At 44.7% G+C, this 17,974-nt stretch overlaps 1 protein-coding gene across 2 annotated transcripts; it reads left to right on the forward strand.

Moving 5' to 3' along the window:
* The first annotated feature begins 776 nt into the window (after window positions 1–776).
* On the forward strand, window positions 777–16,826 carry LOC5521613 (regulator of G-protein signaling protein-like). Of its 2 annotated transcripts, none has more exons than XM_048721155.1 (21): window positions 777–905; window positions 1,366–1,457; window positions 2,218–2,295; window positions 2,665–2,782; window positions 5,798–6,084; window positions 6,645–6,890; window positions 7,481–7,699; window positions 8,079–8,583; window positions 9,384–9,545; window positions 10,230–10,564; window positions 10,695–10,757; window positions 11,971–12,103; window positions 12,755–12,953; window positions 13,249–13,448; window positions 13,584–13,701; window positions 13,788–13,902; window positions 14,275–14,398; window positions 14,822–14,927; window positions 15,163–15,301; window positions 15,839–16,127; window positions 16,631–16,826. In XM_048721155.1, the coding sequence occupies exons 1-21, from the start codon at window positions 866–868 to the stop codon at window positions 16,762–16,764; spliced, it is 3,702 nt and encodes a 1,233-aa protein (XP_048577112.1). In that variant the 5' UTR covers window positions 777–865; the 3' UTR covers window positions 16,765–16,826. The 2 variants fall into 2 exon arrangements, with proteins under 2 accessions (XP_048577112.1, XP_048577113.1); XM_048721156.1 differs by lacking the exon at window positions 777–905 and adding an exon at window positions 1,009–1,194.
* The last annotated feature ends 1,148 nt before the right edge of the window (window positions 16,827–17,974 follow it).

Below are 17,974 nucleotides of genomic sequence, written 5' to 3' on the forward strand. Positions count from 1 at the left end.
CAACTGCTATTCCTGAAGGGGTGTTTAACGTTTTTTTTTTTCGATTCTGCTATCTGTTAGGGTTAAAAATTCCTTCGATCACACCCAATATGATATCTCTTAGGGTTAAGAATTTCCTTTTGACCACGCCCCTTAGGGTTAAAATCGATTTTGCCGACTATCACCCCCTTTTTTTGTCGGAGTCCCCCCCCCCCCCCCACACACACACACCTTAAAGACAATCTAGAGAACCCGATTGTCTACTACGAATCCGGGAGTGCTCGAGCGTCTTTTTTGTTTGTTTGTTTGTTTTTACAAGCAGACTATTATTCACATGTGTATAATTGCTAATCTTCACCAAGAAGAAATTAAATGATCACGCCTACTCAAATATCTTAAAAAAAATAAATAAATAAAACGACAGCACACGAGGTGCTAGCATGTGCTCGCCAGGATTCTTGAGGAAGTTCACATTATGCTCACACCCCCTCTCCCAACAACATTAAAGATGTTGTTATTTAAATAAAAGTTGATAGTTTCAGAGCTTTCCACATCTTAACATTTCTCACAGAGCTAAACAAAAAGCAAAACAAAAACAAACAAAAAACACACCGGAAGCGCAAGCATGGTTCTGTGTTGTTTCCCAATTGTTTAGCCAAGAGAACATTTCCGCCCATAAAACAAGTATCTGAAGTATAATTTCAGAGCGTGCGCGCACTAGAAATGTCTCCTCCGCGTTGTGCTCTGCGGTAGCCGTTTAGCCGTGCCACAGTGCGTTCTGATTGACGTTCGGGCGAATTTACCGGCATTCATATTGATGACGAAGTAATTGCGATGGACCCAAGAAAAAATTCGCTATGAGAAAAATATCGAAATAGTAGAGAAAATGGGGAATGACTTAAGGGACTATTTCCCGATTCGAAAAGGTACGCTCAGCACGCATCACGCTACGCTCAGCACGCAGCACGTTACACGCGAGCCCGTGTGAAGGAAGAAGCGTGCATGCGCGCGCAATATCACACGCTCGATCCCATATCACCAGAAATCTCTACACTGTATCACAGATGATGCTAATGCTTCAAGGGGCTTCCCAAGCTTAGATTCATACGCTAATACGCACTTGTGTACATCAGCAATGGAAAAGGCTTGTATAGGCTTTCATACACACGCATTAGGAATTGCTAAATGACCACCAATAATCGACACTCCTAGAAGGTTGGGTTCGCCAGTCAGTATGCGTGTACGAGAAAATGCGCTCGCTACGCCCGTGAGAATGCGCTAGTTGGAAAATGTTACTTCCGTTACAGTTATCAATCAGCTTAAACGGCAAAACACCGTGTATTTGGTTTGTTTACTATGTAGTGAATGTGTTTTGTGCGTTCCCAGGCGATGGTGTCACCCCGAGCGAGGACGAGTTCGCCAAGCTTCTCACCGACCCCACATTCACAGATTATTTCAACACCTTTCTCTCGTTGCCGGTTAGCAGGACACAACTTGTTTCCAACTCGATTCTTCTGTTGCACGAGTTTGTGGACAACTTAAAGCCGCATTGTCACCAGTTTACTTCCGGAGGTCCAACGGAAACCTCAACCGTTAAAAGACAAAAGAATCTATTCGAATCCGAAATATTTAACAGGCATCCGCTCTAAATTAGCAGTCACATCCTCAAAGAAACTCAAAGACTCACTGCTTTCTACACTTTGAAATATTTTTCGTGTTTTCCGTTTTCCGTGTTTTTACGTAATCGACCGGAAGTAAACTGGTGACAATGCGGCTTTTTAAAGCTATTATTTTTATTAAGCTATTAAAATAGCTTAATAGAAATTGCATACAGCGAGAAGTAGCTTTACAGCGTAATTTCAATAGCACATAACAATTTCTCACTTAGTTAAAGTACCTCTCTTCTTTTGAGGTCATAATATCAGAATTTGGGATCAGATACAATATTTTGGTGAGCTTTTCATGATAAATTAATTAAATGTAATGTTTCATTATTTTATGATATTTCCCTTTTTTCGTTATAAAAAACGACTATGAAGAACTGACTTAACATTAGCCTCTCTCTCTCTCTCTCTCTCTCTCTCTCTCTCTCTCTCTCTCTCTCTCTCTCTCTCTCTCTCTCTCTCTCTCTCTCTCTCTCTCTGTCTATCTCTCTCTCTCTCTCTCTCTCTCTCTCTCTCTCTCTCTCTCTCTCTCTCTCTCTCTCTTATTTAATCAAAGAATCTGTTTCTTCTTTAGGTGTTTGGCAAGCGGTTAATGTATGTGTCTTCTAAAGATCGCTTTGATATTGATCCCCCACCAAAACGCACCAACTACGTAAGTAACTCCTCCTTTAGCATAGATTTGGTAGTGGTTACCCTCAAGAGGGGTTCTAGGTCCAGAAAAAAGATGCTATAGTACTAGCAAGAAGGAAAAAAATAGATAATGGTGTCCCTTAAAAGGGTCCTAGGTCCAGAAAAAAGATGCTATAGTACTAGCAAGAAGGGTTAGATCAGATAATGGTGTTCTTTAGAAGGAGTTCTAGATCCAGGAAAAAAAGCGTTATTGCTAGTTAGAAGAGGTAGATTAGATAATGTGTTCTTTAGGAGGGGTTCTAGGCCCAGCAAAAAAAAGGTTATATCGCTAACAAGAAGGAAGACTTACGTAGCATCGCTTATCAGATTGATTTGTTATTTTTCTCGGCAGCACGTGATTCAAGCGAAGGTTAAGACCTGGGTTCGGTGCTCACGTGTGCCGCTGTTTTGGAAAACAGAGCTGTACCTCGATTACATGCTGTGTACATTACTAATGAAATCAACTGCGGGTGAGACAAAAGAGAAACGAGGGGGGGTAGCTCGATTACATGATGTGTACATTACTAATGAAATCAACTGCGGGTGAGACAAAAGAGAGACGAGGGGGGGTACCTCGATTACATGCTGTGCACATTACTAATGAAATCAACCGCGGGTGAGACAAAAGAGAGACGAGAGGGGGGTACCCCGATTACATGCTGTGTACATTACTAATGAAATCAACCGGGGGTGAGACAAAAGAGAGACGAGGGGGGTACCTCGATTACATGCTGTGCACATTACTAATGAAATCAACCGCGGGTAAGACAAAAGAGAGACGAGGGGGGGGTACCTCGATTACATGCTGTGTACATTACTAATGAAATCAACCGCGGGTGAGACAAAAGAGAGACGGGAGGGGGGTACCCCGATTACATGCTGTGTACATTACTAATGAAATCAACCGGGGGTGAGACAAAAGAGAGACGAGGGGGGGTACCTCGATTACATGCTGTGCACATTACTAATGAAATCAACCGCGGGTGAGACAAAAGAGAGACGAGGGGGGTACCTCGATTACATGCTGTGTACATTACTAATGAAATCAAACGCGGGTGAGACAAAAGAGAGACGAGGGGGGGGGGGGGTACCTCGATTACATGCTGTGTACATTACTAATGAAATCAACCGCGGGTGAGACAAAAGAGAGACGAGGGGAGTACCTCGATTACATGCTGTGTACATTACTAATGAAATCAAACGCGGTTGAGACAAAAGAGAGACGAGGGGGGTACCTCGATTACATGCTGTGTACATTACTAATGAAATCAACCGCGGATGAGACAAAAGAGAGACGAGGGGGGTACCTCGATTACATGCTGTGTACATTACTAATGAAATCAAACGCGGGTGAGACAAAAGAGAGACGAGGGGGGGGGGTACCTCGATTACATGCTGTGTACATTACTAATAAAATCAACCGCGGGTGAGACAAAAGAGAGACGAGGGGGGGGTACCTCGATTACATGCTGTGTACATTACTAATGAAATCAACCGCGGGTGAGACAAAAGAGAGACGAGGAGGGGTAGCTCGATTACATGCTGTGCACATTACTAATGAAATCAACCGCGGATGAGACAAAAGAGAGAGGAGGGGGGTACCTCGATTACATGCTGTGTACATTACTAATGAAATCAACCGCGGGTGAGACAAAAGAGAGACGAGGGGGGGGTACCTCGATTACATGCTGTGTACATTACTAATGAAATCAACCGCGGGTGAGACAAAAGAGAGACGAGGAGGGGTAGCTCGATTACATGCTGTGCACATTACTAATGAAATCAACCGCGGATGAGACAAAAGAGAGAGGAGGGGGGTACCTCGATTACATGCTGTGTACATTACTAATAAAATCAACCGCGGGTGAGACAAAAGAGAGACGAGGGGGGGGTACCTCGATTACATGCTGTGTACATTACTAATGAAATCAACCGCGGGTGAGACAAAAGAGAGACGAGGAGGGGTAGCTCGATTACATGCTGTGCACATTACTAATGAAATCAACCGCGGATGAGACAAAAGAGAGAGGAGGGGGGTACCTCGATTACATGCTGTGTACATTACTAATGAAATCAACCGCGGATGAGACAAAAGAGAGAGGAGGGGGGTACCTCGATTACATGCTGTGTACATTACTAATGAAATCAACCGCGGATGAGACAAAAGAGAGACGAGGGGGGTACCTCGATTACATGCTGTGTACATTACTAATGAAATCAAACGCGGGTGAGACAAAAGAGAGACGAGGGGGGGGGTACCTCGATTACATTCTGTGTACATTACTAATGAAATCAACCGCGGGTGAGACAAAAGAGAGACGAGGGGGGTACCTCGATTACAGTGGAACCCCGTTAATACGGACACCCTCGGGACTTTCATAAGTGTCCGTATCATCAGGGTGTCTGTATTAAGCGGGCTGCCCTACAAGACGTCAAAAATGCATTTTAATGACTCAGAATGCTACAGCAACACAGCATGCTTCATATTGAAATTTTAATCTTTAAAACTCGTGTATCAAGTAACATTTCGATAAAGTACTTCTGTGAGCTAGTGACATGTTCCGGTTATTTCTTTATTACTCAAATTCATAACAATATTTTTATAAACAACAACAACAAAACAGGATAACTACTCCTTTCCTCAATCGTCCTTGCGATTGCCAATTTCAACTCAATTATTCTAACTGAATCCAAAATACTGTAATTCAACAAAGGTTGTGAAAACTCTGCTCAGAAGGCATTTTGTACATTCTGGATTTGCGTAGTCTATAGTCTGGTACCCTAAATTAGCTTTGTGAGTGTTCTACACAGCACTGTTTACTGTGTTCTGTTTTATCTTTTAGCATACTTGATGTGTCTATTTGCTTAAGAGTATTTGGTTTAGAAAAAGCTTGATAATATCCAAATAGAACTCGAGAAATGCCGTATTAAAAGTGCATCATTCAATCTCATGAAAGTGCGAGACTCGAATTTCTTTTGTCCGTAAACCGGGGTTTATTTTGTATGAAAAATGTCTTTCGGGCCATATAAAAGTGTCCGTTGTCCGTATTAACGGGTGTCCGTATAAAGCGGGTTAAATTATAAGCGAATATATTGGACTTTTGTTTGCACTTCGAATACTGTCCAGAAAAACGGGGTGTCCGTATTAAGCGGGTGTCCGTGGAGCGGTGTTCCACTGTACTAACGAAATCAACCGCGGGTAAGACCAGTCTCGTACCCAGACGCCGCGCGATGAATATAAGATGCATAATAGATAATAGCTAGTGACTACAAGGACATGATAAAATATACGGGTATAAGATGCATAATAGATAACAGCTAGCGACTACAAGGACAGGATAAAACATATGAGTATAAGATGCATAATAGATAACAGCCCTCTAGCACGAGCAGCCAATAATGTTTTGGCGCCCAACTTTTAAAGATTTAAACGATATCCTCCTACTTGTCAAACGATGCCTTTTAAAATTAAACGTTTGTTGCAGTCAATCCCGAGCTGTCCCTTATTCACCTGGGTAGCGTGGAAGATATGCACGCGTTCCATCGCTACATCCGGGGTACAATGGGGGAGCGTTGTCTGGCTTTTTGGATTGACGCTGAACGGTATCGCAGGCACACAAAGCCAGACCAGCGTCGCGTGGTGTTTCGGGAAATCCAGCAGAAGTATTTGAGAGGCGGAGCGCCGTTTGAGCTGACGGAAATGATGAAATGGAAAAGCGTGTGTGGCGGTCTAGAGGGACTGGACACTAAGTCGTTCACGTCACCTAAAGAGGTGAGTACTACGAACAAAATGTCAAATGCGTTGAGTCGTTGAATCTCAGATAAAGGCTTGCGACTCAAGGGACCACCAGAAAAGTAAATACTTTTACGCATCGAATTAAGAGCTACCAAAGAATACCCCATTCACAATATTATATTACATAGCTTGATTATCTCAAATTTGATAGGTATTAGGGATTACCGGTATTGTGTTGTCCTTGCAAAATACGGTGATATGAACGCGCTACCTGGCTATCCCAAGCGCCCTATGGGACCTATGAACATGTATGGACGAGTGCCAGGTAGCGAAGCATAGCACTGATGCACATTTGACCTCAGCAGCCTTATACTTAACGAACGCATGATCAAAAATAAGGGAAGGACTAAACTAGATATCTGACGGAGAGGTGAAGACAGTTTTTTTTATGCTCAATATATAAATATATATTTCTTCGCGCCCTGTTGGTTTAATATATTCTCTTTTTTCCTGGGATGTTGCTGTGTCTCTCGCAAAAGATTGCTTGCTCGATTTTTTTCTATAGATTCTAGTTAAAAACGTACTTATCTCTCCAGGTCGCCAAGCACATATGTGCGACTGACCATTCCCTCTTCAAAGAGACGATCTTCCGTCCCCTGCAAGCGCTGGTTCTGGATCGTCTCAAGACCTACTGGGTACCAAAATACGTCCTTCACCGCGAGAAACTGCGCTTGCGCAATAATGACCGCTGGGAGAAAAGCCTGCGTGTAGGCTCGTTGACTGAAGGACTGGGTCCCGACGCGGCCAAGCTAAAAGCGATGAGAGAAAGAGCCGCGGCCCAGGTAAAATGGAAGCACGGGTGGCCTAGTATGTAAGCTTGTCGGCCTCTCACCGCTGTGGCCCAGGTTCGAATCCTGGCTCAAACTGGGGATTTTCCGGGTTCCCGCCTTGATTCGAATTTGTGTCACAAGTGAGTTGAAGTTATTATCCCGTGTGTTTAGTCTTCTTGGATAACGACACTAAACCGGAGGTCCCGTCTCTTCACTACAGTGCAAGTGCACTACACTAACCTGAACCGAAGGGACGTAATAGAACCACTGGGGACGCAATAAACCCTCTGGCAGTGACCACCCCCCGTGACAGTGCTTACAATACTTATTAACAATACACTCAAGGGGGGTACTTGATTTGGAGCCTAGCTCCAGTATAACTGGTGGAAATTGAATAAATAAAAAATAACTGCGTAGTAGGACGGGATGGTATACATTTCCCTACACGACTTGAAATAGCTGTGTGTCAGGACTGGATGGTATAACTGCGTGATAGAACGGGATGGTATACACTTCAGGTACACGACTTTAGTGTGTCAGGACTTGATGGTATACCTTTCCTGTGCATGACTTTATCAAAAAAAAGGTTTGCTCTTTTTCAGGAGAAAACCAAGAAGTTGGAGACGATTATGGACCAGGAAGCGGTGAAAGAATACCTGGAGTTGCATAAGGTGACATCTGATGAGAGTATTCCGGATCCGGACCATGAGGAGCTCGAGCGACAGCGCCTGGAGAGGTGGCACGAGCGGTACTGGGGGGCGGTGGACAGTGGGGAGGAGGTGGCGGAGGAGGATGAGGATGAGCAAGATGAGGAAAAAGAGGTGAGATGGGGAGGGTAGTTGGGGGGATGGGAGATGGGAGATGGAACATCGCCTGGAGAGGTGGCACGAGCGGTACTGGGGGGCGGTGGACAGTGGGGAGGAGGTGGCGGATGAGGATGAGGATGAGCAAGATGAGGAAAAAGAGGTGAGATGGGGAGGGTAGTTGGGGGGGGGGGGTGGGAGCAGAAAGAGGAGCACCTTCAGGAGAAGTGGCGTGATTGGAAACCATTTCAGTGCTGGCCAATAAAAACGCTTCCAGGATTTTGAATGACGGGAGCTAGAACATATTCTGTTATAAAGTCGACGAGAGTTCGCAGATTATTGGAAACTGCCGTAAAAATGCGTTTGTTTTGTTGAAATTCATGTTTGATTTGTGCAGACGGAGTCCGAACATCCAACTCCGAAACCATCGTCCCATGCTAGGCTAACCCCCCTACAAAAGTTAACACGAGCTGACAGACGCGCGGACCTGGGTCGATATTCATCTCTTTCGGGAAATGCCCCGAGCCCATTCCCCACGCGCTCAGGAACGAGCACCTCAAAGGAGACTGGGTCGAGGTCCGAGTCGAGTCTGTCAACACCGGAAGTTATAGAGGTAGTAAACAAACTGATAGCGGAGGGGGAGGGGGAGAGTTGTAATGAAGTAAAAGAGAACAAGGTGAAGAAAAAGCCTTCCGTCATCAAGCAAACACAAGAAGAAGAGAAAAAGACCAAAGAGTTGGAGGAACTAAAAGAGAAGAGAATCAACCTGCCACAGATAACGCCTTACGCATGCGCTATTGGGAATGACCGCACTAGCAGGACGATATACGAAGCTCTTCACGAGAACGAGAAACTAAAACATCTTAAGAAACCAGTTTGGGAGAGGTGGCGCTCATCTAACGGTAAGTTAGGGTAAATATAGGGGGGAGGGGGAGGGGGGGAGAGATTTGGGAGAAACCTGATAAATCTTGTTAGTAAGTGATAGATAGATAAGAGGCTTTTGTCTGACGTTAAGGTAAGGCATAGATGAGAAGAAGTAGAGATGTGTGAGAAACTAAGCCACTTGAAAAATTCATCTAACGGCAAGGGAGGGTGGTGACGTGGAAGAGATCGGGAGAGAGTACGCCTTTCCTTGACTTTTGAGAACGACGAACTATGTAATAAGGGTTAGTTTAGATGCTTTGATCGCTCCTCTAACATCACAATTGCTAAACGATGAACCAAGTTCGATCCCTAGATAATGAACAAGCGTCCATAGGATGCTGTTCTCTGCTTTTTATCCGTCGGCTCTACGAATTCGTCTGCTAAGCATGTGGTTGTGATCTCGCTTTCCTTCTGTAGGAAAGGAGGAGTTAGTTATTGTCTAACCGTAAAGGTGGATGAAAGGGGTTAGGGAGAGATTTGTGGCGAAAGCTGAAGACATTTGAAGAATTCTGTGGGAGGCAGAGGCGTTCGTGTAGCGTCAAAAGTTGGGGAGACATGTAGGGGGGGTGTTATGGGGAAGACATCTGAAAAATCCGATGAGTTAATTGTCTGTAGAAGAGGGGTTTTGCAAAGCTAAACACATAACATAAAGAGCGTTATGCTGGCGCTTATGCTTTTACGAAAATTTTCAATGCTTTTGAATGAAGGAAGCCGTAATGCAAGTAATGAGAATGGATGGAGGGAAAAGTAGTGACTTTAATGTCCTTTGTATTTCTAGCCTCAGAGCTGCCTCCGCTGAACACATACAGTGAAGTACAGCGAGCGCCCAAATCTCGAATCATTCAACTGGGAACGTCGACTGACGGATATGACAGTTTGTTCTACAAGCCACGCACCGCCCACCCGCCGCACACAATTGAGTACAGCAAGATGTTCCAAAGTGAGTCTCATTAGAAACTTATTAGTCACAAGTTTTCCGTCTACTTAAGTGAATATCCCTTCAGCCACTTGTCAGTGTTTTCAATCAAAATGGGACAAATTATTTGAAAAACAGTTTAGAAAGACCCTTTAAAACAATGTTTCGATAGGAAATATCACAAACCTTTCAAAATCAGCCGATGGAAATGGATGGTTTTTCGCACTTGATATTTTGCAAGGAAAGTAACGTTCGCGCTTGTGAAAACATGTAACCGTGTACGCAAAAGTAGAAACACGGTTTTTTAATGTTATCTTTGCTTGTAATATTTGGAACTTATTTGTTTAAAAGAATCAAAGAGCTTCGACCATTTTACCCATGTAAACTTTTAAAAACTGAAACTTGACGCAGACAACATGACGAAAAACCCTTACACATGACACTGCACACGATACTTTGGAAACCATGAGGCAAAATAATTGACCGCAGGTTCCTTCCCGACTTCCCCGAGCAAAGACCTCATACATATCATAAAGAGACAGTTAAGAACGACGACGCAATGATGGGATCAGCTCGGAAAAAGCACGTGATCAAAATGCGTTCTGTCTGATAAGTTTCTCCAAAGGAGCTGGTGCGAAATAGAAATTCACTTCTTAGTTCGAACCTCATGAGTATGTATATGAAACAGTCAATGCGTTTCTTTAATAGGTGTCCTAGGGGTAAACGCTGCCCTGTTGGCCGCGGTGGCCTCGGACCGACTAGCAGGTGGCCCTCTGCACGAGTTCTTAGAGAAGACTGGTGACGAGGAGGCTTTGTTGCGCCTGGAGTTCTGGGCTGATTGTCAGCGGTATCTCGTACCAAGCGAAACCCTGGGTGCTTGCAACAAATACCGCATGGCTTTGACCCTTATCAACACATACTTGGTACCAGACTCTCCCCACGCTGTTCCCATGTCATCTCTCGCGCGTTCGCGTCTGATCAAGTTGCTTCCGGTAGAGGAAGGTGACGCGCTGTTGTCACACGTTGCCCAGGTGACCATACAGGTAAGCATGACGTCACACCCTTCTCTCATGGTTAAAAAGTGAAAGTTGTATTTTGTTTGTCGCCCGGGCCTTTGACGTATGGTTCCAAATCAACATCAACAACTGTAAGGAGATTTTCTCTTTTTGTCAGACGCTGTTCAGCCCATGGTCGAGTTACGTGAAACAGGACGAAGCCGAGTTCACGGACTCTGTGGTAAGTGTACTCGAAAGCGCAGTGAAAACCCCTTCACAGTTTTTTGTGCCAACTCGGAAGGCAACCCTCTAGAGACCTAAAACAATCATTCGTAGCCAGCGTTTGCCTCGCTTCCAAGGGAATGGCTACGTTTCAAAGTGGTGCAGGGAATTCTGGGAAGTGAGCATTGGAAAAAGTAAAGGACGTTGAGAGAGATTTTGTATGGCACTTGTCAAGTCTCCTTGGGGCTCACAGTCAATGTGAGATCAGTGAAAGATTTGGATAGATAGTCTCCTTCGCAGCCGTTCTAAACTCCGTCACGCTAGGTGGCGCTTGAGTGCGTGACGAGTCCAGAAAGGATGTGGGTAGACTATAGGGCCGTAGCAGGGGGCACGTGCTCCCCCCCACCCCAAATATTTTCAAAAATTATAAGGAAATGACCATAGGGGCGTGGCTGTGCCCCCTATTGTTTTTTTAATGTCTCTGTATTGTGCCCCCCCCCCCCCCCCCCAATATTAGGGACCTTAAGCAAGAACGACGACGACGGCTAGGACAACGATATCGAAAAAGATGTGTTGGCGCTTGGCGATCAATTACAATTTAATTGCAATAGAATAGGCAAAACATTATAGTCAGATACAGATAAAAATAAACTAAGGACATTATTTCTACAGCAGCGAACGAGTTTACGGTGCAAACGTCCGCGTCCTCAATTGACCGTGAAAGTTGGAGTTTTCACGTCGTGATGACAATGTATCAGACAGAACGCATTTTGACGTGCTGCTATTGAATTCTGAATCAAACCCCATTGTTTTCTGCCGTCGCCGTCCACGTTGCCGTCGTCGTTGCTGGTCCCTATTTCGAGGCCTGCTACGGCTATGGACTAGGATAGCTTTTTCCACCTAATAAATTAAAACACACTACTTTAGTTAATTACTCAACTGGTGCTGCTGATAACGCGATGCGGGTGTACCTAAAGTCAGCCAACTATGAGACAAGGGCCACAGCTTTGATTAATGCGAACCCTATAATAACAAGCTGCACTTACGCATTTCTTTACCTGGCTGGTTGAATGGTGGAGCTTGTAAGAGATTGTACCATTTTGTGTGTCCTTTTTCGCGTGTGTCATCAAACTGACAACAGGACCAGCGTACCGCGCGCCGTACTGTCAACCCCAATATTTCATAGAGATGCTACAGGCCTGGGAGTCCAAGTTTGGGTCTTATTTCTATAGACTGTCCCTAGAAAAAAGCAACCAGAGCGCCGTAAGAGCGAAAAAGTTGTACCTGTAGAGGAAGTGGAAGAGGCTCAAACTTCAGTCAACATGTGGAGAGCTCTGAAACTCGCAATCAGCCTGGCAACATCAGGTGCTGTATGATTTCTTCCCATAAATAATTAGCCTCGTCCCCAGGCTACTCCCTTGCTGTCAGCTCCATAATGCTTTGCGCGCAAACTAACACTTTCCAATATGGCGGACGCTACATAAATGCCTGTGACGTCGTAGCCATGCAGTGTGTGATAGGCCCGCTACGAGTAGCCAAGGGACAAGGCTAATACTAAGAGCCCCCATTTTAATGTTCAGACTATTTTACTACCTTTTTAGGGGGTTAAATGAAGGCGCTTCCATAGCCTTCGTTAGATTTTGAAGGCGCAACGCTAGTATTTTCTATATTCTCAATGGAACGCAAGCGCATAAACAGGCGCAACAGATCGCATCTGCTTGATTTTCTTGGGCCTGTGTTTGACCTATATTCCCTTGACCGATTCTCACTTGTGTTGCGCTTGTGTTTGACCGATTCTCACTTGTGTTGCGCTTGAATTTGACGATTCTCACTTGTGTTGCACTTGTGTTTGACCGAATCTCACTTGTGTTGCGCTTGGGTTTGACCGAATCTCACTTGTGTTGCGCGTGTTACAATCGCTAATCCAGAGAACATTGTTTGCATTCCTCAAACTCGCTTGCTTGAGTATCTATTTTGAAAAACTCCGATAATCTTAGCTATCTCGCTATCTCATAGGATTCGACGAACCCGATGACGCCGAGGAGGAAGACGAAGGCAAGAAGATTCCTTCACTTCGAGAAGCGAACAAACTACGGGAAGAACAGAACTACCGACGAGGTTCTCACTTTTACGGACACATCAAGAAAGAGAGCTCGGACAAGTCTGAGGACGACAACCAGCAAACCGCAGACAAAGTGCGCCCTAATAGACCAAAGTAAGTATAAACCGCGACCAATATGCGTCCAAAGTAAGTATCAACCGCGGCCAAAGTGGGCCTTAAAGGACCAAAGTAAGTGTAAAACGCGACCAATATGCGTCCTATTACTTCACAGTAAGTATAAACCGCGGTCAAAGTGCGGTCTAAAAGACCAAAGTAAACGTAAACCGCAACCAATATGCGTCTTATTACTTTAAAGTAAGTATCAACCGCGGCCAAAGTGCGCCCTTAAAGACCACGTTTAAACCGCGATCTAAATCCTCGATTCACTTGCGCAATTGTTCCTTTCTAGGAGCTTTCACGAATGCATCCACGACCCACAACAGGTCACGTGGTTTAAAAAGTTCTTGACGGAACAAAAGGCAGACACTCCTCTGCTCTTTTGGCAAGCCGTGGAGAACATGAAAAACAACTGCAAGGATGGAAAGGCGAAACAAGCGAGAGCAAACGTGATAGTCAGGAAGTACTTCGCCAACATCGACGTTCCAGCAAGTGAGCGAATAACTAAACTGATAGGATTAGCGTTGATAATGATAACTAATTTGATATTGACGATGGTGGCGATGATGATTGTGAGACGTTTGCTTAATTACCCTGAAATACTGATCAGTTAGTGCTTGCCCCCAGTCGAGAATCTCCAGTGCAAAGCAGACATCATCCGGGAGATTCCCGTCCTGGACAAAGTCACGCCTGCTATGCTACTCTCGGCCCAGGCCTGCGTTGCCAGGACTATGGAGGAAGCATGGTAACTAGACTTATGACAGCTTCTGTTTGCTACCAAACCTTTTAAATAAATCACTAAACCTTCGATTAAAAATAAAACAACGTCAGGTTTCGCAAGTACGTGGCTACGTTTCCGGATGAGGATGAGGGTGAGAGCACGGAAAAATACGCGACGAGAAACACACTCGCTGGGGTCTGTAAGATGGCGGCGCACGGAAAAACGGTAATAATTTTTGCCAAAACCGCAAAAACTGCGTTAGTGTGAGATGACGGCGCACGAAAAAACCGTAAAAACGCAAAAAATGCGGGCACACGGCACAACGGAGCTAACCACAGTGACTTGCATCAACAGAAAGAAAAAACAATATTAAAGTTTCTAACTCAGCTGTTTAGAGCGTGAAGTAAAGCCGTTAATGAACTGAATTGATAGAGATCAAGAAAAACGACTGTAGACTTCTGATTAAAGAGTTTAGACAATTCAAATGGCCAGTAATAGCTTATTTGTTATACGTGAGACCTATGCGCTAAGCATTAACCAAGTAAACTAGTTGCTAGTTTTTCTTAATTACAAGTTGCTTGTTTGTTATGGTTTTAGCGCGGACTGTGGGTCATGTTCGCAAGCAACATCGCAAAGTTCCTCAAAGGCATCCACGACCGCGAGTGCGAGGCGGAGTTTATCGAGTTCCTGAGGAAAGAGAAACAAGCCACGGTGGAACACAGTAAGTTTAGAACTGCGATTGTGAGTGGCGGAGGAGGAAAGAGAAGAGGTGTAAAACAGTAAGTTTAGAGTTGAGGGGTGAGGGGGCGATCAAATGATATAACCCAGAAACTGACGAATATTTTGATTGGCTAAAATGTAAATTTAGGAACACGTACAATGGGAGAGGGAATTGGAATGGAGGGAATGGTTGAATCAAGCTTCTCATTTCAGGGTAAATGGCATAATGCGATTGCGGGTACAATCACACTAATTTGAGCACGGTAAAAAGCATGGGGCGAGCATGGCGGCACCACGTCTTTTATGTGAGCTCAGAGCGTTAGCACTTTTCTACAATGGCGAGTATGTGTGCGCATCAAAATTTCGGGAAAACATCCGGGGATTCTAGTTGACGTTCTGTGTGTGTGTGTTTTTTTTTGTACAGACACGAGGCGTCACGCGCTTAACCCGACGAGACGAATGATCAACAACAAATTTATCAACACCGAGAAGCTTGTCAATGATATGTACTTCTGGAGAGAAGTTCTCAAGTAAGTATTAGCTCACCGACGACTAACCTAGTGACGACCGACCATCTGAGCGACAACTAACCGAGTGATGACCGACCACCTGAGCGACGACTAACCGAGTGACGACCGACCATCTGAGGGACGACTGACCGAGTGACGACCGACCATCTGAGCGACGAACTCACCGATGACCGACGACTAATAACATACCGTCCAAGCGACGATTGACAGATCAGACGGCCGTGTTTTTTGTTAGATTCAAGGAGATTGCTGATAACGCGACCGAATGCGCGAAGTCTGGAAACTACAGTAGAGACGACGAGCGACAAGTCACCGAGAAAGCGCGCACAATGGTCAAGGTGTTTATTGACTCAGCCTTCCCCCCACGGGTTCAGGTAAGCAGCCACCCCCCCCCCCCCCCCCTCCCTTTAGACGTCTTTCCGGGAGGACAAGCCAGTCACGGAGAAGGTACGCAAGTTCAAGATAGTTTATCGATTCAGCCTTCCCCTCACGGGTACAAGTAAGAACCCCCTGCCAAAGGCGACAAGCGAGTCACAAAGACGATGCGCAATGTCCTGAATACCCCCCGCGGGTAAACGTTATGCCAAACACGATAGACACTAAAGAAGAGTAGAAGCCAACCCTTACAGGCCCCTAGCAAGGGGGGGGGGGGGGGCTCGGGGGGTTCGGAAGAACCACCACACTGGACTGGAAGGTCCGCTCTAATGAAGGAAAACTGAGTACCACTGCAAGCTAGGGCAAACTATCTTAGAGAAAATGGTCGGCTCAATGGGTAAACGACCCCCCTCCCCGCTCAAAATCCTGGCTACGGACCTGCCTAACCACAACTTCCCTTGTATTTTTGCCGTAGTTTGGACCACACAACAATGAAAAAAAAACGGTGCCCAACATATTCTCTTGTGTGTTTACAGATCAATATTCCTAACGACATGGCTGAGAATATCGTGGAACTGGTCCAAAACGGCATTATATACCGGGGCCTATTCCACGATGCCGCCATGTCTGTCTTTACGTCACTCATTCACTACTGGAAAAAGTTCGAGGCGGAAAAGACTAATTCGGAGACAATTAAAAACGCTGACTCCTCCCATGATGTAAACAGTCCCGGACAGCCGACTCGGAAGACCAAGGAGATCTTGAAAAAGAGGAGCTTGTCGTTCATTTGTGGCATTCCCTACCGCCGTATGTACGTCATGCAAGGTAAGGGGGAAAATATCTCAATATCATGTTGTCTACATTGGAACAGGGTCCTGAAGGGGAACGAGAGTCGGGATTTGCCGTGATTATCGGCCGGATAAAAAGACTTTTGGTCACCTGGAGCAAGATTTACTAGGTTCTAGAAGGGGTGTGGTATGAATCGGCCGAAAGATCTAGACCCCCCCATGGAACTTGAGGAATTATCACAGCATAGATGGTGTTATTACACGACATTGTAGTAGCTTGTCCTTTGTTTGTTTATGGCATTTTGTACGGTTGTATTAATGTTTTGCAAGGTATTATGTGTACATTGAATAAATCGGAAACTTGACGTTCTTTTGGAGAGCACCGTACCCCAGTATAAATACATCATCTGAGTAGAAAACGCGGGACTCCTGGGAGAGAGGGCGAGTTCCCTTGATCGACAGAGTTCTCATAACGTAATTTAAGAGATTTTGGTCTGTTGATCAACTTGTAAATTCTCTGTCAACTGATTTTTCTTTCAGATGACGAGACTCGCTGGTGTTACTCTATCTTCCACGGCCTGAGGCTCGCAATACCAGTCAAATTATTGTCACGTCGAGGGACGAGATTTCATGGGGACATTATGTCACTGGGGATGGGAGCTAGATTGCATTGAGCGGCATAGAATATCAGTGTAAATAAAAACCCAAATGACAAAAATAAAAATGATATTCTGGTGCTCAGGATAGGTTATTTTCTCAAAGGAGAGGGATTTCTGGGTGCGCATATTAAATTTGGCTCAGCGCAGGTTATTTTCTCGAAGGTTGGTGCACATATTAAGGGGGAGAGAACCACGAAAACTTAAATACAAATGATAAAAATATACACTACCATACCTGTTTCAATATACGCTGCTAAATGGGAATAGCAGTGTAAACAATACCACAGGGATGGATCCAGGCCTAAAGTTGACTGATTCCAAACGGTCACGGACCAATCAAGGGGTTGGGGGGGGGGGGGGGGGGGTATAGGGGCATGCCCAACAAGAAATTTATGAATAGATAATAAATTCAAAGTTTCGTTTCGCCGGTGCTGTATTAACCTTTTGGTCATTTAAAACTGAGTGACTACATTCAACGATTAGTCAGATAAGAAATACACTATTCCTACCTAATTCAACCAAATTTGTATTCTTGAAAGTGTGGCGAGGAAAGTACCAGTTATTCCCTTCGAATACCCCTTGGCAATATCCAAATGGTGTGATTGTAATATATAAAAAAACAACCTCCCCTTGCATTATAACGTAGCTTGTGCCACACAGACAGCAACTCGTGTCAATAATTGACTCCATGACCTCTCGATTCTAAGCAGTTTTACGGTGCATTATCCCATCTAGTTGCTGATCTATTGGCACTTCTCCTCTTTGCATGTTTCTCCTAGATTCATCCATTAGAGGCATCGAAAATTCGTGTACTGGTCAATTTTGCTCGTGCGGTATCTTACGCTAATGCCGAAAGTACAAAGGTGATTTTACCAGCCTAATTACCTTACTAAAATAACAGCCGAAAATCTTCCCAAATAAAACACAGGGAAAATAGAAATGCCATTAATATACTAAGAATACACTGTCCGGGGGTTTTGCTAAAAACACTATGTATTTCACTTACGAGGGCGACCACTTTCCCATGCCATAACTCATAGAGAATTCTAAAAAGCTATCGTCCGGTCGCCACACTTTCATCATTAATTCCAACTTCTCGGGATCTAAATTCAATCAAATTCTAAATCATAATCAAAAGGATAACACTCTTCCTTTCGGCAGACAGAGGCTCTCCACGAGAAACGTCTGCATTTTGTGAAGCCATGCTTCGCTTTTCAAGATTTCG

This window comes from Nematostella vectensis, chromosome 13 (assembly GCF_932526225.1).
Source record: "Nematostella vectensis chromosome 13, jaNemVect1.1, whole genome shotgun sequence".
NCBI classification, from domain to species: domain Eukaryota; kingdom Metazoa; phylum Cnidaria; class Anthozoa; order Actiniaria; family Edwardsiidae; genus Nematostella; species Nematostella vectensis.